Below are 23,989 nucleotides of genomic sequence, written 5' to 3'. Positions count from 1 at the left end.
TTCTTCGCCGCACCTAATAGTCCTCGGCTCAGTTGACTATGTCTATGACCGACTCGATTTGAATGCTCTGTGCTTGGTAACGTGGAAGTATATTCGACAATCTGTGCGAGGTCCTTGGACGTATGGACCAGAATGCAGCCTTCTCGTGCGACGCTTTAGCAATGGTGGGGCTCTTTCCGAAGGCTGACCCAGGGATGTTAAGACTTTCATTGGCTCAATTGGTAAAATCACGTGATAATCCTTGTTTTTCCGTTTTACAGCGGGGTACTGGGTAGGCCAGCCTCACGATTTCCAAATGTGGAGTAGTTGAAACCAGCCTCGCAATGTGGACTACCCTGCCACTTTACCTTCTCCCAACCACCACATCTTCGCAACCAGCCATCACCATACTGAGTTCAGAGCATCTGCGAGGCTGGGCTTCGTGCTCGCGGATAACTACATGTAGTCCATTCGATGTTTAAAATTCTTTGTAACATTTCATCTTCCTCAGCAGCCTTCTATTGCAACGCAAACACGAAGCCACAGGAAGTCAACACCACTAGTCTGTTGACATCATTCCCGACATAGACTCTCTGACTTTGTCTTGAGGCCATTCTGTACAAACCCTCTCAAGATTGATCCCACGGCGCCGCAAACTGTTGTTTCTGCTTTTAGTTGTGGTTCCTCTCTACCCTTTGCATCACCTCCTGCCTCGCCACGAGCGATCTCTCCTCGAATCTATCAATCGGAACCGGTTACCATAAGAAGACTTCCCGACAGCGCTTCACTCCTTTGTGGACCTCAGCTTAGTCCACCTCCTCCTGCTCGATTTCGCACATTCACTTTAATTCACTTGCGGACTCGGAGCGAACTGATCTCACACGACCAGATAGCCGGAAGCGCGAACAGCTTTCGACTACAGCCTTCTTCATCCTCTGCACAACCTCCAATCGATCGGAACCATGGTGCAAAGGAACTACGTAATAGCGATCATTGTGATCATTCTATTCGTGGTGCTGGCCATTGTGGGTTACGCTATTTATGCGATCCAAAATCGAGTCAGCCTGTTCGCGAAACGAGAGAAAGAGGTAGAGGAGGGAGAAGACGAGGAATAACACTCTCAGGGGCTGTACGCGTCCAGATGCGTGTACGTTTCCAACTTGACGACAACGATCTTGAGAACAAGGTTTCGGCGAAAGCAAGGTCGATTTCTGGGATGTTACGTTCAGAAGATGGGCGGGATACTTGGTTTTAAAACGTACAATATGGGTCTGACATGAGATGATGACCCCTTTTTGCCATGGCGTTGACGGACAGACATATATGCATGTTAGTTTGGACACGAATATGCATATTCTCGGGGTTGGAATACAATATCATCTTGGCTGGTTGCATTTCCCCTCACTCTACTTTCATTTATAAGTCCGATATGATGCTGATATTGGCCTTTGGATTTCTCATACTCTTCCGCCTTTCGTCCGCACTGGTCGGCGACTGCCCATTCGACAACCCATTCATCCCCGGTTCGCTCTGTGTTTTCTTAAGCTCTGCCATTTTCACGCTCGGTGCCCCTCCCGCAGCGCCGCCGTTACCGTCCATGGATACCAGAGATTGTGGCATACGCCGATTCTTGTCTTCTTTGACATGTGCTTTCCACTTATTGACCAACTTATCAAAGTCCCACTTGTCACCCTGCCTCGTTTTGATGTTATCCGTGGGCAAAGTCACCATCTCTTCGGGCGCCTCGGGTCCGCCTGATCCAGCGGGCACTTTATTCAGGGTCATTAGTCGCAACTCTTCGCGCATAGAAGCCCCAAACGTCCGACGCTCGGGCGGCCACAGCGCCATCTCACGTGGCCACTGACATCGAGAGAGGTATTCCACCTGTTGCTGTAACTGATTTGCCTCTTGCTGTAACCTCTCTAGCCTTTCTTCCATCTCCTGCACTTTTTGTTGCTCCGAATTGTACGACCTCAGCAATTCCACCTGCCACAGTAGATTGCGAATCTCAATCGGATGCGCCATCCAATTCTGATAGCTTGTATCAAGATGTGAAAGGGTCGATTCGGTCCATTGCGCCGCGCTTCGTGTGAGAAAGTCGGCCTCTTCCGCAATATTGGAAGTCGTGGGTTGCGCAAGTCGCAGTGTCTGCCATTTCCAGTGATCGATGGTAGAGGTCAGCAATTGGCGCAGAGGGGCGAGTTGATCAGGACCGGGTGGGTTGATCGGGATGGACTGCGGTGTCGAGAAAGGAGAAGCTTGGAACAAGGTGGCTGGCGCAGGCAAGATCTTTAGGCATAGAGAGGGAAATGTCTGTGACTGGACGTCGAATTTAAAGGGAGAGGGTTTGGGAGAGGCATGCTTTGTGGCCGCACGGAGAGAGTCGAGGACTTCGCGCAGGGCAAGTTCGAGAGCGCGAGTAGTTTCGGCATTGCTGGTGGTATTGAGGTCTTGGGCATAGACAGAGAAACTGCGCTTGGTCCCAGATGGACTAGAGACGATGGCGGGAGTAGGAGGGGCGGCAGCAGCAGCAGTCGTGGCGGGCGAGTCGAGGGTGGTAGGATCTGTAATGACGCCCGTAGCCTGCCAATTGAGCCTGTTCAGGCGCACATGCATGCCACCGGGAGGAATGCGGTTGAGTTCAACAGCAGACGAGATGAGAGTGCCTGGTTGGGGACCGATACTGGGGCCTGGAGATGCCTGTGATGAGGGAGCATCTTCATGCTCATTCTTGTCCTTGTCCCGCTTGCTGCTTCTCGCTGTGCGGCGCGTGATGCCTCCTCGTAACCTCCGTATCTCTTCGACATCATGGATCCCATCGGGTTTCTTTTTAGAGATGAATTGGTCGAGATGGCGGCCGAGCGACGAGGAGGTGAACTGCTGGTGACAGTATTGACATTCCTTGTCCTTGACCGCAGGCGCTTTGACAGGCGGATGCGCCGCAGTCGACTCGTCGGCCGACTCTTGGTCTTGGGATGCTTCGGATGCGGGAGATTCAACCATTTCGGGTGGTCCAGCGTCGCTGACACATGTAAATGCAGGCCAGGAGTGCCTGCTCCCGATCCGAAAAAAGAACAACAAGAGGCAGAGCAGGCTGTCAATGCATTATTTAGTGGCGTGAACTTTGTCTGTCCAGTTCTTCGTCCGGGCAGGCCGAATCTACGGATACTCGGAATTAACACTGGCCGGCAACGATCATCGTGGGCTGGCAGCACCAGGTCGGTGGCAGGCGCATCTCTTGCGGGCGCGTGCACCGCCACAGTCTATGACGTTGACCTACGAGTACCCCGTGCGGCGCCATTTGATGGAAGAAGTGGCAGACTGGCATCAGAATGAATCGCACGTGGAGCTAGGAGGCTTCATCGGGCGGCGTAATAGAGGTAGCGAAGGCAGTTTTGCTAGTAGGACAAGTACTGTATTCAGCCTACTGAGTAGTATCTACATGTACAATGACTTGAGATTGCGGTCCAGCTGTTTGAGCTAGACTGGCCAATGCCTCTCTTCTATTGGTCATAAAGGTCCATTTCCATGCGTGCCAAACGTCGTGGGTATTTCGTTGCTACCAAAACAGGCCCAGCTGCGTAATCCAAACAACACTCCGACTTCTAGATGAAACTGCCTCCCTCAGGACCGACAGGCTTCCAGCTCTGCCGGCGTCCGGTGGCTCTCAACCGCCTCTCTTCTCTTTCCCTTTTGCTCTGCTCCTCAAATCGTCTTCGGTTGGCCTCGGCCTCGATGCTCTCTGTCTGGGCCGCTTCGTAATTGTAGGCATTATTCACTCTTGCATCCTCGGAAACTCGAGCTAGGTGACCTTCTCCACCTATCCTGTGCAAACCAGTGTCTTGATGGCGAGTCGCGCTCCTCGGTGGGCTCGTCGATGAATTCGGGGAATGGCCTGACGCTGCTGGCATGGCTCTGCCCTGTGCCAACCCTCCGCCCACCATCGTCCCTGGAATCGGGCGTTCCTCGTTGTCGATTGGAGGCGAATTCCTCGTGAGCAAAGGTGGGGGATGATATATTCTCGGGGGACTGGGCCGTCGCCGGCCGCTTGCCGTCGCTGGTGGCGGCGGTGTCGAAGCTCGGTTCGTCTCGTTCGGCGGACTCGCCGTGCTCATCATCTGCCAACCATCAACCTCGTCAGAATATGACAGAGAATGTTGAGGAGGAGAAGGGTATTGATAAGGATAATAATCATCAACGCTTGAAGTAGAGCTGGTCTGAGAATGAGAACTAGGGTGGGCATAAGAGAAGGGTTGAGATTGATGCTGAGGTGAGCGAGACGATTCATGCTCGAGCAATGCAACGTGAGAATCACCCTTGACAAGTCCCAGTCTTTCCTCCTCTGATGCGTTCTTGATTGCACGTCTCTGTTCATGGCTGCTGGTCCGGTGCGAAAGATTTGGCCGTGGAGGCATGGGATCTACGTCGGGGGTGCGTGAGCCTGGTCGAAGGAAGTTGGTGAAAGAGAATTGCCGTCTTGCTTCGTGCGCTGCTTTGAGTGAAGGTGATGGTGACGGCTTGGCGGGCAGGGGTTTGGAACGGTGCAAGGGTTGGGCCGCGATGGTGATGGCCTGTTCTTTTAGCTGCCCTGGAGGGAGTCCATAAATCCGTTCTTGGGCATCTTCGAGGCTTCCAGGGCCGTAGGGGACAATAGGTGACTCGGCTTTGGATGAGACAACCTTGATGTCTGTCAACGCAACGGGATGTATTGGACTCCGTAGAGAATCTTCCGGCATGGTTGCATGATGCCGGGGACTGGGGTGACGGATTACGCTCTGTGCACGGTTTCGCAGAGTTTCAAAAAATCCCGGTTCGTGCTCGGCCTCTTCCTGATTGGGATCTGGAATATGCGACATTCCTAGCGGTGGATGAACTGTTTTTCTCCGCACAACTGCCCCAGGTTCGCCGATAACTGTTTTTCGGCGGCGGAGGCCATCCCATTCCACAATCTCATTCTCACGAAGCGGCTCGAGTTGATCCTTAAGTTTGTCTTCGCGCAGCCGTCTAGCTTCCTCTTGCTCCATCTTCTGCCGAGAGACAGAGATTCTCCTGATCAAAGCCGCGGTGCCACGAATAGCATCGGCTTTAGGCTCGGTTTCTGGTTGCTCAACCTCTGCAATCTCTCTGACTTGGTTGAGATCACCCTTGAAAACGGCCGCGTCTGGAACGTCTTTTGCGGATTTGGACATTTGTAGGAGGACAACGCCGGCGCATATTTGGAAGAAGCCCATGATCACAGTCGTGATGGATACGGCTGTGCCCTTGAAGCCCCGGAAAAGGATCGCAGAAGTAATGATTGTGGCGCTGGTGAAGATGACATAGTAGGTCGGGGTGACGAGGGCGGCGTTGAAAATATTCAATGCTTTCTAGGAGTTGTCAGGCGGCGAACAGTGTTTGGGAGGATGCGTACTTACATTTAGGTAAATGATTTCAGTCAGGAGTGTCGCAACCACAAAGACCAGCAGAACGTAGAGAAACCATTGATTGAATTGAGGTTTTCCACCGGCTTGGGCCACGACTGCACTCCCTAAACCCTGGGTTGCCACGACACTCAAACCACCGATCAGGCTGCAAATACTGAGATAGACCAACATGCTTTTCTTGCCGTAGCGTGGCCCTGCCCACAAGGCGATAAATACACATGCCAAGATCACAACACCGGCATAGCTGAGAAAGCCGGGTGCGATGACGAAGTGCTGCATTTCTTGAATATTGGCAACGGCGCTTTGCTCGGGAGCGTTGAGGACGATGACGATGCTACCAACGATGCAATTGAAACAGCCAACCTTACCGACAAAGCTCAGGCGCTCCTTGAGAAAGATGGCCGATAGAATGGTCGTGACCACAACGCTTAGCGCACCGAGCGGTGTCACGAGGATGGCATCAACGAAGGCATAGGCGACGAAGTTACAGATTTCGCCCACAATCATCAGTGTCATGCCTCCCCACCAATAGAAATTCTTCAGGTAGCCATAGCCCTCTCCTGCTTCCTCGTTGTATTTGGCATTCGCTTTAAGCAGTCCAGTCTTTTTCAGCACAAAAGAGGTCCCAATGAAGAGCCCTGAGGCCACGGCGAGACTGAGACCGATTGCCTTGTAGACTGGCGGACGGCTAGCTGTGTTGGCATTGTTTGTGGAGGTTGAGTTGGTCGTTTCATTGCGGGCGATCAACGTGTGAGCGACTGCCCATACCTGCGGAGGTACATTTTCCATGTTACGGAGGGATGCGGTCGAAAGAACCGCACAAAGCGGCTACCGAGGCAGGATGACGCTACGACTTCGTGGCCATCGGGCACTGGTAAAATTCTATCGTGAGGGTCGTATAGGAGGCTGCGAAATTTCCTAAGATGCTTCAAAGTGCAGTGGTGTATTGAGGGTAATATGAGGTTTGCGAAGGTAAGGCTGGTCAAGATTCTCCAGGGGTATCGTTTATCAGCCTGCGTGAAGGTTGGCTTTCGTCCGAGGGCGCAGGCAAAGTCGTGGGTGAGGGATCGAGGTACTGGTTGGGTATGACTGGGGAAATTCGGACTGTGGCCCAGGCGCCACGTTCGAGTCGAGGTATCGGCGTGAAATCTGAGAACGTGGAAGCGGCAGTGATGAGAAGTCGAAGTGTAGACAGGAAGTTAGGGAAGAAACCTGGAGGAGCTGAATAGTCGACAAGGGACATGCGAAAGTGAGATCTACCAACCACTGACGCAGCTGTGGCTTGTGTTAGCGCTGTGGGCGTTAGCTAACGAGGAAAAAGGTTGGCTGGCATGGACCCGCTCAACATCATGGCCCTGGAACAAACCCGCATAAGCCCACCAGGAAGACAGGGGGAGGGCCGTCCCAAAGTGATGCCTTGGACATTTGGGGTCTGGACCAGCTTTTTGGGGGGCTTACCAGGCCTGCCCAAGGGTCGTTGCTAGGGCTTTGGTGTTCGTTATCGATATTCACCCGGGTCAGATCAGCACCCAACCACTCCTTGGTGTCCTTGTCAGCGATGATGATGCCATACTAATATACAGGCCGGTAGGTACTGGTAGATTTTTCTTTTTCGCCACCAGATTTGCTCCTCAGCCTGCGGTACCGTGGCTCATAGAACGGGGTACGTGGTACGGAGCACGGAGTACCGAGTGCTGAGTACAGACTTGCGCGTCCTCTCTGGCGTGCATCATATGCCAAACTTCTATTCCTTGTCACTGGTGCTGACCCGCAGTCGCGCTGTAACTGTGAAGCTCAATTAGTCGCAGATGCAGAACTCCTTTCTCCAGAATCCACCGTGGCCCAATCCAACCTTCGACCTGTTTCAGAGGTACATGCCCCTTTGTCTCAGATCTTCTAGTCCTGCAGGAGCTGCAACAGCCAAACCCGTGATTGAGGCTACGTACCTCGTAGCAATTGCTATGTACGGGGCATCTGCCTGACTACCTTGTGCCTCGTACTTTTTCATCACCGCAATATCATTGCGTCTCCAAGAAAATATTCCTTTCCACGACTTGAGGCATACATCGTGGCCCTCGTTTAACTTCTACGGAGTACATACGGCACTCTGGGTTTCCAGATACTGTAGGCCGCCGATTCTTGCAGGAGCATAATCGCTGATCTCCATCACGACTCTGTCCTCTGTCCATCTAATCGTCGATGGCTTGCGTTGGTGGTCTTTCTGCCACCTTCTGCTAGCTACCCCTTTACACAAACCTCCTATTCTCTTGATTTGCGATGAGTCGCCCTCACTTATCCTGCTCCTTCATCCTCTACCCTTTGGCGGTCCTACGTACAGCCGAATATTTCAAACCATATCTATTCCGGGATTTTCAAAATGGCACTCCACGATGTTTCGAATAACTGGCGACCTGTGAAGCACCTATGTTGCGAGACGAGATGGTCCCCAACTTATTTGTTTTATTGCGTAGCGTTTTTTCCTTCCCCGCGTTGTTGAAACGCTCTGGCGCTCTGGCGCTCTGGCCGGATAAATCCCGCCGCAACGATATTTGTACCGACCAACGGCGACCTTCTCGTGCATGTTTTATCTTGCACATGTGGAATCGATTCGAGAGATCGAGCACGGAAATTGTCACGTTGACAATGCCACGTGTACTAGCCCGATCTTTGTCAAACCATTGATAAGGCGTCCCCAGAAAGTCGAAGAGTTTCCGAGACGCTCTGCTTGCATTGCTGTTTGCTAAGGAAATCGGTTTGACAAGCTTAATACCATCCAACGCTACTCTGCATGCCTATCTTTCTCCCTCTGTCTCAGCAAATCAAGATCCCAAGATCCTTTTTTTTGACTCTGCCAGGGTTTCCAGGGTCTCCAGGGTCTGTCGAGTGACACCCTTGCCCGCTGGTGAACCATCTCTTGACGCCAGCTATTGGCCATGACAACGCCACTAGACATCGAATCCAGGAGCAAGGCACTGATAAGGCCAGCACAGGCACTCGAGCTCCTATTGGCATTCCACCTATCATCCGACCGCGAATATCTGGAGTTAGAGCGGCCGTCTCCCGGGTGTCGTTCATTACCAACAGGGCCTTGGCCTTAACATGCTCCTGCTCGTTCGAGAGATGGTGTCCCTGCGTTCTGATGGCAAGCTAGCTTGATTCGTCGCCAGTTATCTCGGTAGTGCTCTTCCCAGGATATTGGGCCACCGGTGGAGACCATCTTATCGTGCATGCTTCGCTAAGAACCAACGATGATGACCGACACTTGGATGGGAAAGGCAATAAAGACCTGCTCGTTCCCTCCACGATATGCATTCGATTTCCACGGTCGAAGCTATCGTGATTTACCAACCTGTGGGCTTCTACGAGAATGGAGGCTTCTCGCAAGCAATCCGTGACTGTCATCGACGAGAGCGCTGTTGGCGTGACATCCGTCCTCGCCAATCGCGGCACTCATGCCGTCTTGGAAGAAGGGGCCAGCCATGACGAGGTGACTTTGGGCGCCTTGGGTTATAAACAAGAATTCAAGAGGTCTGCGCCTAAGGCTTTTCCCGGAGGCCACCCTGCTGATTGATTATCAGAGATTTCACAATATGGGAATCATTCTCGGTGTCATTCTCGGTCCTAGGCCTTTTACCTTCTATTGCATCTACGATTGGTTACAGCTTGGGCTATTCGGGAACGGGTGGCGCCATTTGGGGATGGCTCATTGCGTCGCTTTTCATCCAGGCCACCGCCTACACCATGGCCGAATTGTGTTCAAGCATGCCCACCGCTGGCGGTCTTTACTACGCCTCCGCCGTTCTTGCGCCCGACGGATGGGGTCCTCTAGCGTCCTGGTTTGTTGGCTGGTCCAATTTCTGCGGCTTTGTCACTGGCCCGTGCTCCGTCAACTATGCTCTGGCCTCCATGTTGGTCACCTGTGGCATGATTGCTTATCCCGACTACGAGCCGCAGACATGGCACATATACCTAACATTGCTCGCCATCCTCGTCATCAATGGTCTCATCACAATGCAGTCAACCTGGTTCATCGGCTGGGTCAACAAAATTGGAACAATATGGAATCTCATTGTCATACTTATCTTCGTCATATGGTTCCCAGTAGGTTCGATCAACCACCCAAAGACAAACCACAGTCACTACGTCTGGACAAGTTTCCCCAACGGCACCGAGTGGCCAATTGGCTGGTCCACCATCATGGGCTTTCTCACCACAATCTGGACTCTGTCTGGCTATGACGCCCCATTCCATCTCTCAGAGGAATGCAGTAATGCCAACATTGCTTCCCCCAGAGCCATTGCTATGACGGCGCAGTCAGGTCTGTGTCTTGGGTTTGCCATAATGTTGGTCATCGTCTATTGCGTCCAAGATATCACCGACGTCGTTGCTGGCCAATATGGACAACCATTCGGAAGCTTATGTCTACAGGTTTTGGGCAAAAAGGCGGGCCTTACCATGTTCTCTCTCAACATCATTGCTCAGTTTTTCGTCGGAGTTGGTTGCACTGTGACTGCGACTCGTGTGATCTTCGCCTATTCTCGGGACGGCGCTATCGTGGGATCCAGGTGGTGGAGTCAGATCCACCCGAAGACCAGGACACCAGTTTATGCGACCTGGGGCGTTCTATTAGTTGCAGCCTTGCTCGGGCTGTTGATGTTCGCCAGTCCTGTTGCTATTGGCGCCGTATTCAGCATTGGTGCCATTGCCCAGTATACGGCATTCACGACGCCTGTGGCGTTGAAGTTATTCTTCGACCACGGCAGATTCAAACCAGGTAAGATGGCCCGTAAAATCATATCATCAATTGCTAACTTAGTATTCTATAGGACCTTGGAATCTTGGAAGATACTCGAAGCCGCTAGGAGCAGTTGCCTTTGGTTGGTGGTTGCTGATTGTTCCGGCTCTCTGCTTCCCAGCGGTAAAGGGCAAAGACCTAAATCTATTGACGATGAACTGGACCTGTCTCATTTATGGGGGCTCTATGTTTTTGGCCATGTTGTGGTACGCAATCGACGGCCGAAAGTGGTTCAAGGGGCCTCGTATCAATGTGCATTATACCGGTGAAGGTGCAGAGATTCTTGACGGCCAATCTGCACACAGCAGTAGTGAGGGAAAGGAGAAGGAGATGGAGGCGACAGAGATTAAGTCGGAAGTGTAGCTAGTTTGTCTCACGAGTCACAAGAGTGCAGGGAGCGTCTAGCTGAGCCCTTTTGCAATGTGCAACGCCCTCCAGCAGCTGCAACACCAAGCTGAATTTGTCAAGAGTCTGGCCTAGCTGGCCTGCTGGGCATTCCCAGCTTCGTAGCAAGTCGCACTGGCCCCACACTCTGGAGGCATTATTCCGCGATAGGCGACAAACAACAACAGCAAGCCGAAGGGTTGTGTCTAGCCGACCAACTAGGCTGCAGATGGCCGTAGTTCCGGTGTCTGCGTCCACCAATTCTCTTGGTCCCCTACAGGCGAGGAGGTTCATCCCACTCATCAACAGCTTGAGTGCCCACAAACTTTCCCTTACAAAAGAATGCACCCCATCATCACAACCCCAAGCACCCTGGCATTTGGCAAAGCCATGGTCTGTGGGAACCAATTCGAAACGGTCGATCCTGCCTCCGAGGTCCGGATACAAGTAAACCTCTCGGTTGTTCAACCTGTTTGGTACCCATTGACAATTCCCAGGGCGGCCTAACCGGTCAGAAAAGAGGTACAAGGCCTGCTTCATTGCAATACGACAATGACATTAATGCCGCTGGTGACCAGCATCCTGTTACAGCAGTTGACCGTCTTCCACAATCCAAGTTCTATCGCTTCTTGATATTGCTCGTCCCTTCAATTCGCCTGCCTTCTCGTGGGGCCAGCACTCAATATCTACCAATTCCAACCTTTGCCGTGGCAACTTGGTGAGCAGCATGCCGGAATCCCTCCTCTGGATTAATAAAGACAGCGGCTCCGCCGTTCTTTCACGGAGCTCAAAAGCCGAAACCAGGCAGATTCGCAAACATGTCCAGCACGAAAGACAGCTGAGAGCCAGAGCCGCTGCCCAAGATACAGCCGCCAAATCCACACCGACAGTTGACAGATCCCTTCAACAAAACAAACGAAAGGAACACTCAAAGCTTGAATCGACACCTGTCGCGCCAAGACAACCAGACCTTCGGCTGGATACAAATGTACAAGTTCATAGTCCTGACTACCATCGTTCTTTACTCTCGGCTTCTCTATCTCCAACCATCCGATCCCCAAACACTTATTCAAACCGCATTTTGCAGGCCGTGAGCACGTTCCCAGGACTTGAACCTCAAGAGTTGCGCAGTCTGGTCTTCTTCTGCCAGAGAACGGCCCCGGAGTGGTCCGGCTGGAGGGACGCAACATTCTGGAACAAACTTATCCTTCAAGCATGTCACATGAATCGATCTATACTTCACGGAGTAGTTGCTCTCGGTGCGCTTCATGAATCCTCAGAGGTAGACCGAGAGTCGGACGAACGTTCTAACTTGCAGGAACTGGCTCTACATCAAAGCAGCAAGGCTTCCCGAATGGCGTATGAAACTGCGATGTCGGATATTGCAACTCTGATCTCCTGTGTCATTTTCATTTGTTTACAGAACCTGCAGGACAGTCATACCGCGTATCAGCTACTCAAATCCGGACATAGCTTGACCACGGATATCGACAAAAGACTAGGATCTGGCGAACTCATGCTTTCTGACAGCGAGAAGACTGTCCTCAACAACTTCCTCCGGCCCATCATCGAACGGTTGCGCATGAGGTTCTGCAGTATCGTCGACATCCCTTCCGCTTTGGCCCTCAGCGCGGCGATCAAAAGAAACAAAATAGAGCATCGCCTGACGCTGCCAGATATTCCTTACTGCTTTGGAAACCTCTTGGAGGCGCGCAACAAGCTCGAAGAGATTGTGGACTGGGCACAAGAAAACATTGACCCGTCGTTCTTACTCGGTGAACAGCGCTCACAGGCACAGGCTTTGCTGGCAAACTGGAATGCGGCTCTCGATGGCACTGGAATCACCGCGTTTGAGCGATACGAGGCCCTGATCACATCTAAGAAGCTCCTTAGAGCCGCTGCACTGGTTGCCTCCATACTTTTCGATACCCTCGGGACGAGTGAAGAATGCAACTACGACCGACATATTGACAAATTTGCAGTGATTATTGACCTATACAAGGACGCGATCGGCGACCCTGTTCGAGCTCCTAGGAGGACCTCATTTGGAATCGACTCTGGTGTGATCGATACGTTGGCCTTTGTTGCTGGAAGATGCCGCGATCCAGCTATTCGAAGGTCTGCTATCGATTTACTAGCGCAGACAAACCGGACTGAAGGCGACCTGCAGGGCTGTGCCGGTAGCACCATCTTACATGCACTGATGGAACTTGAAGAAAATGGTGTCAATGCGACAGAAGCGAGCGATGTTCCAGAATCTCAAAGATTGCGCATCTGGGAGGATCATCAATATTGGGATACTGGCAAGATTCAAATTTTCTTTGTCAACTGGCCCTACGACCCGTCCTTGGGTGCCGACGTAAAGACAGCGTCTGTCTACCTGCCTTTGAAGGCTTTGAGAACGGCAAAGGAAAAGGCTGCTCCCGGTAGTCCCACAGGACTACCGAACGTCAAATACGGTCGGGGTGTCGGAGCGTTCTTGGAAGAAGGCACACAAACCTATCATCAGATCACATTATCTTCGTTCTTTATGCCAATGCCGCGGTTGTGAGCATCTAGTAGTTGCTGTGGAAGATACAAAGGAAACTGAGACGGTTCGAATTCGCTCTCCTACCAACTATCAGCTCCAGCGGTCTACCAAATATGGCAGTTGTCTAGACTACAAAGCATGCAATGGATGACAATGTCAGGGGTGCTGTTTTCGCACCACCGTTGGGCGCACGCGGCAATCTATCATTGACCATGCGTCCTGGAGCATTCCAGTGTGGCCCCCGAGGCATCGACACATTGTTCACAGCGTCGCAGCAGGGTGGAGATCGCGGGAGCCGGATTTCCAGCCAGCTACTTACCTGGGGATAGTCGCGAAAATCATTTAAATGCACCGATTGGCCTTCAACTCGCATGCGCCTGGCCAATCATATCTGAGTTCTAGGTTTTGAAATGTTCTTTTGGGATGCTGAACACTCGAGACAATTTCCCCGAAAAACCGAATACCAGCTGGGACTGCTTCCTTTTCCGGCATCAATGCCAAACTGCAACTTACAAGATACCGAGCAATGAATCGCGCGGTGATGGAGGAGCTACCGCATTGCGTATCACCAGGGACTTGTCCAGAGCCAGCGGACCGGAAATAGCAAACGCAATCGATCCTCCGTTTACTTGTGCATTACGATTAATGGTGATAACTCAATCGACTTATATACCATGTTGGCTGCTGAACTATTTTTCTGCTTTTCTGTCAATATACCCGGTAATTCCCTACAGCCTCAAAATGTCACCCGAGGATGGATATCTGCCTTCATATTATCCGCAAGAAAATGAAACTTATTACGAAGAATGGGCCGGTACGCTGCACAGTAATCACAACTTTACAAGAGCCGCAGTTGTCATTGTCGGTGGCGGCATATCAGGAATATGTATGGCCATTGATCTCTTAGTCAACCGGAAGATGAAGAACATTATAATATTGGAAAAGGGAGGTGGTTTCGGCGGCACATGGTGACTACCTCGACTCATATTAAAGAATGCACTAATGGGATTCAGGAGAGATAACAAATTCCCCGGCTGTTGTTGCGATGTCTTCAGCGTGCTTTACTCGTATTCATTTGCTCAGAACCCCAAATGGTCTCGTCGGTATCCCGGTCAGGAAGAGATCTTGGTGGGTGCCTTCCTCACATGTAAGGCTGATATACTGATGGGGATGTAGGATTACCTGACCGATGTTGCTCAAAAATATGGTCTTTACAAATTTACGAGATTTCACACGACCGTGGAGGCGGCCGACTGGAACGATAAAACCCTCCAATGGGAGACTACGGTGACTGTAGGCGGAGGGAAAGACTCTGAATTCACTCCCTCCTACAAAATAACCAGTGACTTTCTGGTTGCTGCAACTGGCCAGCTCAATAAACCCAAAGGGATTGATGTCCAAGGGTACGCGGATTATCAAGGGAAAATCATGCATTCTGCCCGGTGGGATTGGAGCTATGATTTGAAAGGAAAGCGAATTGCTATCATTGGGACTGGTGAGTGAGATTCGACTGCTGCCTACTTCTCTGACACATCCCAGGTGCAACTACTGCCCAGATTGCTCCGGAGGTCGCGAAACTGGCATCTCAACTTACCATCTGTCAAAGAACGCCGGCTTGGGTTATCCCACGCCATGATAAGAAAATCTCTGACTGGATGCAAATGCTGTTCGCATATTTCCCACCAGCGCGCTGGCGAGTGCGCGCAGAGGCGATGGATTTCCGGGAGTCTTTCCACTCCGCTGTCACTCAATCCGATTCTGCTTATGCTAATCTTATGAGGTCCATGAACTACAATCTACTGAGAGAACAACTGCCTAATCGTCCTGATCTTTGGGAAAAGCTGTCGCCTAACTACCACCCCGGATGCAAAAGGACGGTGATTAGCGATGACTACTATCCTACCCTTCTGCGGAAGAATGTGAAGCTGGAGACTCACAAAATTGTGCGCTTTACAACAGATGGAATCAGATTCGAAGGCCATGACTCGGCGGAAAAGTTCGACTTGATCGTGCTGGCGACGGGATTTGACACGTTTTCGTTCTTGTCACCGATCAAAATCACTGGGCGAAACGGTAGGCCGTTAGAGGAGATCTGGGCAAAGGCTGCTTATGCCTACAAAGGTGTGACTGCGCCAGATCTTCCGAATTTTGGAATGTTGTATGGTCCAAATACGAATCTCTCCCACAATTCTTTGATCCTAGTCATCGAGGCCCAGACAAAGTACATCTCAGAACTTGTCAACAAAATTCTGCAGGCCAGACGCAAAGGCGAGGAACTGGCACTCTGTCCATCGGAGGAGAAGACGTTGAGATATTGGCATGACCTGCAAATGGCATTGCAAAAGACATCGTTTGCAGATCCCAATTGTAACAGCTGGTGGAAACGGGCCGACGGGATCATTACGAACAACTGGGCAGGTACGGCCATTGATTACCAGAAAAATTTGGCAACTGTGAAGTGGGCAGATTATCATGCGTTTGGATTGGCAGGGATTGAGGTCGACACATTCGCAACAGGTGGTGAAGTCACCAAGATTCGGCGGGTCGTGGAGGAGACAAGGTTGAGTAGGACTGTGTTGGGTGTTTTTGTTGTGGGTGTTGTTGGGCTGATCGTGCAGGGCATCGCATGGAGGATGTGAGGAATAAGGGCCAGAATTCGCAATATCAAAATAAAGCTCTTTGTTTCAGACGATAGGTGCAAGTATGCCGACAGACTGCATTCCCAAGACAGACAAGTATTCTTGCCTAGTAGCTTTTACGCCTCTCACACATTCGGTATCTCGATTCAAAGGTTTGTGCCATTTTCCTCTCGCTGAGCATCGAGAGGCTGCATCTCCTGCTGTCCCTCTTATGCTTAGTTCTTTTTGCCACGCGATAGAATCCAGAAGTCCGAGGGGCTTACCATGTGGTGCAAATGTGCAACCCAATCCATCGACCCTAGATCATCAAAGATATGCGTGAAATCTGTGGCGGTTTCGGCCATCCAACTATCGTGCATGCCGGATACTTGAGAAGATTGTTCTATTCTACGTGAAGTAGTATCCACATCTTCGCCACACGGCGATCTTGACGTGGAAAGGTGCCGGCAGGTTTCCTGCCGTAACTCCTCCAAAACGATAGCATAACGTTTCCCCGGTGAATTATCTCTGGCAGCCGCTGCGAGCCTCTCTTGGCAGTGCTCTGCGATCGCAAAATAATCTCTCTCTTTGCTTGAGGCTTGAAATGATGTTTGACAAGATGTCTTATTCGAAACAAGGGGTGTTGGCGTCGAGATCACCTTCTGGTGTTGTTGTATTGTGTAGATATAGATTACCGCTACGGCACAGAAAGAGACGTACTGGGTGAACCACCAGGCATGAAAAGGTATGCCGTTGCCATCGAAGTTTTCCAGAATATCGACAATGCTGCGAGCTGCAGTGACACAGTCGTGAATGTAGCAGACGTCCTGTTGTGGTAACTCAGTTGGATTCGATGGATTCGCAAAATTGCTCAAGAGGAACGGCCTGTTGGCGTGAATAACCGCGTGGGCATGTGCGAGACGTAAAGTGACGGATTGTCGTTGAAACTTAGGGATGAGGCTTGAGGCGGGGATCATCCCGAGGAACAGCGGCAGCTGCGCTCTCCATGCTGCAAGGTCCGCAGTGATTCGCTGGGCTTGTAAGAGCCTTTCGTCTTGAGTTATCCGCTTTAGAGGGTAGACCTGAGCAGAGCTTTGGGCGCTGATTCGGGCAAGTCTGAACTCATAGTTAGGATGTGCTCCCTTTACGCTGGTGCCAAGGGAAGAGGGTACTTGATATGCATAATTGGAGCGTCCATCTCACAGTCGAATTGATCATCTCGGAATTTTATGCTTTCGGAGGTTAGTTCATCGTCATGTACTCTTGCTGGAAAGTCCTGATCGGTGTCGAAATCTTGGAGATTCCGCGGCCGGCCACCCATGACGCTTAGATACCTATCTAGAACATAGGCAGCCCAGAAGGTACGTTTGCGGCATTCGTGCTCAACAGCTCCCATTTCCGATCGGTAACCTCCGGGGCGCTTGCGACGATGTAGACCTAGGGTGATGATCAATGCCACTGTGGTTCCGAACTTCGAGTAGACTTCATTCGCGTATCGGGTTGATAACAGATGGAGACATTCAACAAGCCTTGCCTGAACTGAATCAAGGGTTGGTGCTCCACATTCTCTTTGTAAACGTCGTTGCGCAGCTTCAAGGAACAATTCACCAGAACTCGAGGAGTTAGCGATGTTCTGATAAGGAGGTTGCTTACTTCAAGTACCTTTGTCTATAGTTCAAGGACTCCTCAGAAGCATTATCTTCGCCCTTATCAGAAGTGGCGACCGCAAAAATCATGAGTAAGAGCGTGACCTGGCCTTGAGATATAGCTTCTTGACCAGTTCGGTGCTCCCCTCCTTGATGGTAAAGTGCTTCGACAAAGGCCGCCACTGTGCCACGGTGGAGGAATTGAAAGAAAGGCGTGGAGAGTTCAAAATATCTGCCGACTAGCTCATATGCATGAGATTTTGAGGGCATGTGGAAGACCTCGTCTGAGAGACGCAGCTCGCACTCGTCGTCCGTCACTAAGATAGACCTTTCGGCAGACGTCTCCTTATCTGGCGCCCTCGATGTACTTGAGGCGTGATTCTCCCTGAGCCGCTTCCAGGCTCTTTCCAAAAAGGTGATCGGGGATGAGGGCCCATGATATTGGCCGCCAATATTCGCACTCGGGACTGGCGAGTTTCTTGATGAGACATGCGCTGTGTGTCCAGAGCGCCCATCAGATTTGTCGGCATGATGATCGATCTGTGTCACAAGAGAGCCTTGATTCAGTACGGAAGTGATATTATCTAATCCACGCCGTGGACTGAGGCGGGCCTCGCTCTGAGCAGCTACCGTAGAAGTCGGTACAGTGGGCAGGCGACCCCTAGTGTAGACAGCGAAGTAGTCGCAGGAAATGCCCAGGTGTCTGCAACGCACACAAGGTTGATCTCCCGAGCAACGGGTCCTCTTTCTGTAGCCATGATTAGTGGCGTATCATGATACTCCGTATATATCGCCTACTCACTGTTTGCAAGCGTCGCATGCTCTGCTGACTTTAGTTCTTTGGCTTTTACTTCTGCCACCCTTTCTGCTTCGATTGACCCCCGGTGAAGTTCTCCCTACCCCAGGATCTTGTAGGTCAGAGCTGCACCTGTCGTTGCGTATAATGCCCGAGTCCTGTAGGCTAGGACTGAAATGGGTAATCTCATCGTCAAAGGTGTAGGAGTTCTCTGGCGAAATGGGGCCACCTAATCTGGATGTCAAGTTGAGGGCTCGTACCGACGGAACAGGCTGCAGCATGAACTGACCCGGCGATCTCCCGGGGTCCATATTGTCAAGTTCATCTGCATGAAGAATACTCGCTGGACGCGGATATGTAATGGGGAAACATAACTAGAACGCTCGGAAATATTATCTGTCGTTAGCGAACATGCTGTTTGCATGATCCTGGGTTCAAGTGGGCGAATGCTTTGACGCCAGGAAAAAGTCTCGGATTTCTCTCCTGATCCACCCGGCCACATTCCGCGGGCACATTTTTCCGTGGTCGAATGGGGTTTTGTCAACTCGGCCGTGGTAGCTCCATTCGAAGACCGAGATCACTATTGGGGCATTGGCAAGGCTGCCTGGATGGAGCGGCACGACCTTGCTGTGCGATGAAATCCTGAACCCACTTTGGCCGGTCCAGATACTCACGCGATTCTATTATATCAATTAAGGTATACTCCTGCGGCTTTCATGGTAGGGTTGTAGTACTTGGCTGCATTATTTAGCCGTGTACGTGAGATACATCTTTGACATAGGATGCAAACAGGATGGCTTATTCCGTCTCCCCCTTCAACACCATCAATGAATGGGTCTTCGGACACGCCGTTCACTCCGTTGCGGTTTTAATGCTCGTTGTCCCATTGTTTTATATTGTCATCAACGAATTCATCCGCTATTCCGCCAGACTGCCTGGTATATCTGGACCGGTCGGCTTTCCGTTGGTTGGGAACCTCTGGTCCATCCGGAAAAACGCTGCAGAGCAGTACAGAATCTGGTCTCTGAAATATGGAGATGTGTATCAAGTGTCACTTGGAAATGTGCCAATAATCATTGTCAACTCTGCGGAGGCAGCAAGAGGTCTTTTTGGGCAGCATACTTCGGCCCTAAGTTCGAGACCAGAGTTTTACACGTTTCATAAAGTGTGTCTGCGAGGTACACCCTGGATTCAGTGCTAATTTGCGTGAAGGTACTCACTGGTACGGCCACCACGGTTGGTACTACTCCGTATAGCGAGAGCTTGAAAAGACGCCGCAAAGTCACAGCGTCAGCGCTTAATCGCCCATCTGCGCAGAAATATGCCTCTCATCTCGACCTCGAAACCCAGGACTTCTGCAGGGATTTACTTGCCGAGGGCGAGTGGGGAAAGAAGGCTTTTGATTGTTATCCATGTGCTCAGCGGCTCAGCTTAAGTCTTGCATTGACGACTAACTGGGGCATTCGGTTGGACTCTCGTGATGATAGGCTTTTCAATGAGGTGATTGAAGTGGAAGACCAGGTGAGCCGCTTCAGAAGTGTGACTGGTAACTTACAAGATTATATTCCACTCTTGAGGTTAAACCCATTCAACCAAAAGACGATCAAAGCCAAGGCTACACGCCGTCGACAAGATGCTTACCTTGACCAACTGAATCAAAGCCTTCTTGATCGGATGGAAAAGGGCGCCCAGAGTCCCTGCATTCAGGAAGCGATCATTAATGATCCAGAAATCCAACTGAGTGAAGAGGAAGTTACCAGCATAAATCTAACCATGATATCCGGAGGTCTCGATACGGTCACCACAGCCCTGGCCTGGCTTATAGCCGTGTTGTCCAAACGCCCGGACATCCAAGAAACTGCCTACCGAGCAATTCGAGAGGTGTATCCAGCAGAGAGTCCCTTCTGTGATGCGAATGACGACCAGAAGATTCCGTACATCGTGGCTCTTGTAAAAGAAGGGCTGAGGATGTATACGGTACTCAGACTGAATTTGCCACGAACTTCCATCAAAGAAGTAAGCTATAATGGCATGTCCTTTCCCAAGGGAACTACATTCTTTTTGAACGCCCACGCCTGCAATATGGGTACGCATTCATTCCATTTCCCCGTCGTGTGGCGTCCACTAATATGATGATTACAGACCCAAAGTTGTGGCACGATCCTGAACTCTTCCGACCAAGCCGCTGGCTAGAACAACCAGACGCCCCTTTGTTCACATATGGCATCGGCTACCGTATGTGTGCCGGCTTTTTACTAGCGAATCGGGAGCTATATCTTATTATTATGCGGCTTATCAGCTGTTTCAAGATCACACTCGAGGGGGACGTGGACATTGATCCAGTTCGAGGCACGGCTGATCCAACCAAGCTGGTCGCACAGCCTCATAGGTTTCAAGTAGCCTTCGTTCCAAGGGATGAGAAGCTACTCCAGAAGGCGTTGGAAGAGTTTACACCAATTCAATCAAAATGAGGGAATGGTCCCTAGGTAGTGAAGCTTACGAAAGAGAAGGACAGCACAGAGGAAGTGTGGCGTAGGCAAGATTTTAGGAATGCTTACTTGAGCAGAGGCATAGCCGCCACTATGGTCAAGAACAAAGTCTGTTGCAGGACAATTGCGAATAGGAAACCGATTTGTGGAATTCGCTTCATGCTGTCTCCGAAACGCTACAGATTGCAAAGATGTTGTTTGAGGTGAAAGACTGTCTTACCAGCACACACCAATGATATTTCCACCAGAATGCCTTGCTTCTGGCGTTTTCGTACGCGATGTTAAATTGGACTGACGGGCGGTCGAATTCAACCACATTCGGGAGAAAATTTGGTTGCAAACATGTGATTCTTTGTTTTCTTGGAGATATAATATTAGCTGATCACTCGCTGCTGAAGTGTCCTGTAGTCCAGCATATTCCCCAGCCATTCTAAAGTCACGGAGACCCTCCAAGACCCTCCTAGTAGACTTGACCCAGAAATCATGGATTCTCCGGATGAGCCAATAAAGTACAAAACCGGACCTTTTCCGAGCATGCCGGAAATGCACTACATTTCCGCCTCAATATCCTGAACTCGATGCAATAATCCTGCAACATTGATTCGCCGAGTCGTCAGGTTTAGGATGGGAATGAGGACGAAGCATAATCCTCATTCCAGGGATGCGCGGAGGCTCCGCCGGCTGGTGATTGAGTTCTGCTACTATTTACCGCGGATATCACCATATGCCGAGTCTATTCTCTCTGCAGGGTTGTAGCTTTCGGCTGGTCTACCGCAGTTGGCTGTTCTAGACTTATATCTGCATATCATTCTCCTGAAACTTCGCTTCCTGCACACACGTTACTACTTCTTGTGCCTTGCAAGGACCCCACTTGAACAGGTTATTTGCATTTAGAGATAGGTGTCAATATGACTTCTATCCTCAAGAAGATCATTCGCAATGATGCTATGAAAGAAGATCCTGTCGAGATTTACGGATGGAGAGCTTTCGTGTTGACGTTGACAGTATGTGTTTTTGAACCCAGTTGCCTCCTCAATTCGTTCTATGGCGTTTTCAATTTCTACATGCGCAGATGCTAACTCCAATCTCACCAGGCATGTATGTCTGGCATGCTCTTTGGCATGGATACCGGTATCATAGGAGGTGTCATCGTTCTTCCTGCTTTTACAGAGTCTGTCGCCATTTGCATATCTATGTGGCCAAATTTGACAAATGAACAGGAAGTATCACTTTGATGGCCTTAGTAAAAACCAATCCGCAACACTGTCGGCCAACATTGTCTCCTTCCTGCAGCTTGGCTGCACCTTTGGCGCTCTAGTGGCGTACCCCTTTGCTGACAGATACGGACGGCGTGCTTCATTGATCGTCTCGGCCGTTATCGGCCTGGTGGGAATCATCATGCAATTCGCAGCCTCGGGTTACCTAGGGTGCATGTACACTGCTCGGTACGTCTCCTGTGCGGCTCCCGACATGATACCATCCCCTGACCATTATGTAGGCTTATTGCTGGCCTCGGTGCAGGAGCGTGCTCTATGATTGCTCCTCTTTACGTCTCGGAGAATGCTCCTCGGGCGCTTCGCGGCGCTCTCACTGGAACATTTCAGTTTTTCAACACCTTTGGTGTCATGCTTGCCTTTTGGATCGACTATGGTGTCTCGCTCCACCTCACAGGTTCTAGTTCCTACATGGTGCCCCTGGCAACTCAAGGGATACCAGCAGTTCTTTTAATCGTTGGCATGTTTTTCATGAATGAATCCCCTCGCTATCTTGCAAAGCAAGACCAATGGGAAAAAGCCAAAAAGGTGCTCTCTTTAGTCCGCAATCTCCCAGAGGACCATCCCTACGTGCAGAACGAATTTAGGGACATCGCTATTCAGCTCGAGCGGGAGCGGCTGCTGGTCAACGGTGCTGGTTGGCGAGCCCTGCAACGCGAAATGTGGACCATTCCTGGCAATAGAAAAAGAGCACTGATCAGCTTTATTCTCATGATGTTCCAGAATCTAACTGGTTCGAACGCAATCAATTACTATGGTGAGCTTCACACCTTTGAAGCTAGTTTCATTCCCGCGAAGTTGCTGACCAGATGACCCCAAGCACCAACCATCTTCAAAAACATAGGAATTACTGGGACTTCGGTTAGCCTACTAGCAACTGGCGTCTACGGTGTTATTAAAATGTGCTCGTGTGCCACTTATCTAATTTTCTTTGCCGATTCACTGGGGCGACGACGATCTCTGCTCTGGACAGCTATTGCGATTGCCTGCGACATGATGTACATTGGTCTTTACGTTCGCATCTCCCCCCCCAAAGCTGGTGTGCCGATCTCCGGTGCTGGATATTTTGCCCTTGTGTGCATCTACTTATTTGCGGTGTTTTTCCAAATGGGATGGGGAGCGACTCCTTGGATATATGTTTCGGAGATTCCCAGTGCACGACTGCGTTCAATGAACGTATCTATTGCCGCATCTTCCCAGTGGCTTTGGAATTTTGTCATTGCACGAGCAGTGCCAAATATGTTGGTAAATATGGGAAGTAATGGATATGGGTGAGTCAAGCTTCAATATACGCCCGAGAACACCCTGAACTCTACGATTGCTGACAGATAGAGGAAGAACCTACATATTCTTTAGCGCCTGTTGCGCCTGTTCCTTCGTGTTCGTATGGTTCTTTGTTCCGGACACCAAAGGTGAGTTGAGCACGAAAACGTGGAACATCCAATCGTCTGATCATGGTGAATAGGGATGTCTCTGGAGCAGATGGACGATTTGTTCGGAGTTACTGAGCTCGTGCACCAAAAAGTTGGAAATGAACATGCGGTTGCCCACGATAGTGGAGAGACAAAGAGTACCGACAGATTTGAATCTCTGGTAGAGAATATTGAGAAGGTATAAGAGGAAATCTGGCGAAGACAAGTTCTTCGCAAGCTAGTACGAACATCTTCAAAAGTTTAGACGAGTTCCGCAAAACCGACCAGGTTGTCATCTGAAAAAGAAACTGGAATGTAATCAATATTAGGAAGTTCACACCAACCATGATAAGTGAGACGTTCCGACGAAGGCTCTTTGCATTTTCACTTCCCCGACTTTCACGATTCAGACTGTGGCTGTGATTCTATGCTCTCCACGCGGGGATTTGCAGGTAAGGAGTGACTCGGTAGTGCGGCATCGGAAAAGGGGCTCACAAGGCTAGCAACCCCGCAAAGCATGGTGCCTGAATGACTTGGCAGCGTTTAGCCATTTGGGCCTTGGCAGGTACCAAGCTTCCAAGGTTGGGAACCGGGACGATAATATTATTATTTTCACCCGCAACCTTTCGCGGTTTTCTATACT

General features: G+C 50.7%; 9 protein-coding genes across 9 annotated transcripts; 6 read left to right on the top strand and 3 right to left on the bottom strand.

The window, feature by feature from the left end:
* Nucleotides 1–679: 679 nt before the first annotated feature.
* A1O5_00010 (uncharacterized protein) lies at nt 680–1,234 on the top strand (the record flags this gene model as incomplete). Its single annotated transcript, XM_007740631.1, has 1 exon — nt 680–1,234. A coding segment is annotated over one exon (555 nt), but the record flags the coding sequence as incomplete, so codon positions are not given.
* Nucleotides 1,235–1,395: 161 nt separating this feature from the next.
* Nucleotides 1,396–2,982, bottom strand: A1O5_00009 (uncharacterized protein; the record flags this gene model as incomplete). Its single annotated transcript, XM_007740630.1, has 1 exon — nt 1,396–2,982. The coding sequence occupies one exon, from the start codon at nt 2,980–2,982 to the stop codon at nt 1,396–1,398; it is 1,587 nt and encodes a 528-aa protein (XP_007738820.1).
* Nucleotides 2,983–3,584: 602 nt separating this feature from the next.
* On the bottom strand, nt 3,585–6,191 carry A1O5_00008 (uncharacterized protein; the record flags this gene model as incomplete). Its single annotated transcript, XM_007740629.1, has 2 exons — nt 3,585–5,345; nt 5,394–6,191. The coding sequence occupies 2 exons, from the start codon at nt 6,189–6,191 to the stop codon at nt 3,585–3,587; spliced, it is 2,559 nt and encodes an 852-aa protein (XP_007738819.1).
* Nucleotides 6,192–8,769: 2,578 nt separating this feature from the next.
* A1O5_00007 (uncharacterized protein) lies at nt 8,770–10,560 on the top strand (the record flags this gene model as incomplete). Its single annotated transcript, XM_007740628.1, has 3 exons — nt 8,770–8,930; nt 8,981–10,176; nt 10,229–10,560. 3 exons carry the CDS (start codon nt 8,770–8,772, stop codon nt 10,558–10,560), a joined length of 1,689 nt encoding a protein of 562 aa, XP_007738818.1.
* Nucleotides 10,561–11,308: 748 nt separating this feature from the next.
* Nucleotides 11,309–13,132, top strand: A1O5_00006 (uncharacterized protein; the record flags this gene model as incomplete). Its single annotated transcript, XM_007740627.1, has 1 exon — nt 11,309–13,132. One exon carries the CDS (start codon nt 11,309–11,311, stop codon nt 13,130–13,132), a length of 1,824 nt encoding a protein of 607 aa, XP_007738817.1.
* Nucleotides 13,133–13,852: 720 nt separating this feature from the next.
* On the top strand, nt 13,853–15,750 carry A1O5_00005 (uncharacterized protein; the record flags this gene model as incomplete). Its single annotated transcript, XM_007740626.1, has 4 exons — nt 13,853–14,079; nt 14,125–14,239; nt 14,288–14,606; nt 14,651–15,750. 4 exons carry the CDS (start codon nt 13,853–13,855, stop codon nt 15,748–15,750), a joined length of 1,761 nt encoding a protein of 586 aa, XP_007738816.1.
* A 215-nt stretch (nt 15,751–15,965) lies between these two features.
* Nucleotides 15,966–17,645, bottom strand: A1O5_00004 (uncharacterized protein; the record flags this gene model as incomplete). Its single annotated transcript, XM_007740625.1, has 3 exons — nt 15,966–16,845; nt 16,902–17,342; nt 17,392–17,645. The coding sequence occupies 3 exons, from the start codon at nt 17,643–17,645 to the stop codon at nt 15,966–15,968; spliced, it is 1,575 nt and encodes a 524-aa protein (XP_007738815.1).
* A 1,319-nt stretch (nt 17,646–18,964) lies between these two features.
* Nucleotides 18,965–20,642, top strand: A1O5_00003 (3-hydroxyphenylacetate 6-hydroxylase; the record flags this gene model as incomplete). The annotated part of the gene is made up of 3 exons (XM_007740624.1): nt 18,965–19,336; nt 19,384–20,257; nt 20,314–20,642. 3 exons carry the CDS (start codon nt 18,965–18,967, stop codon nt 20,640–20,642), a joined length of 1,575 nt encoding a protein of 524 aa, XP_007738814.1.
* A 926-nt stretch (nt 20,643–21,568) lies between these two features.
* On the top strand, nt 21,569–23,551 carry A1O5_00002 (uncharacterized protein; the record flags this gene model as incomplete). The annotated part of the gene is made up of 7 exons (XM_007740623.1): nt 21,569–21,664; nt 21,755–21,831; nt 21,881–22,105; nt 22,159–22,691; nt 22,755–23,205; nt 23,273–23,346; nt 23,400–23,551. The coding sequence occupies 7 exons, from the start codon at nt 21,569–21,571 to the stop codon at nt 23,549–23,551; spliced, it is 1,608 nt and encodes a 535-aa protein (XP_007738813.1).
* Between the last annotated feature and the right edge of the window lie 438 nt (nt 23,552–23,989).

This window comes from Cladophialophora psammophila, assembly GCF_000585535.1.
Source record: "Cladophialophora psammophila CBS 110553 chromosome Unknown aczJe-supercont1.1, whole genome shotgun sequence".
Lineage (NCBI taxonomy): Eukaryota > Fungi > Ascomycota > Eurotiomycetes > Chaetothyriales > Herpotrichiellaceae > Cladophialophora > Cladophialophora psammophila.
The sequence above is the reverse complement of the archived record's forward strand: the minus strand, read 5'-3'. Positions and strand labels throughout refer to the sequence as shown.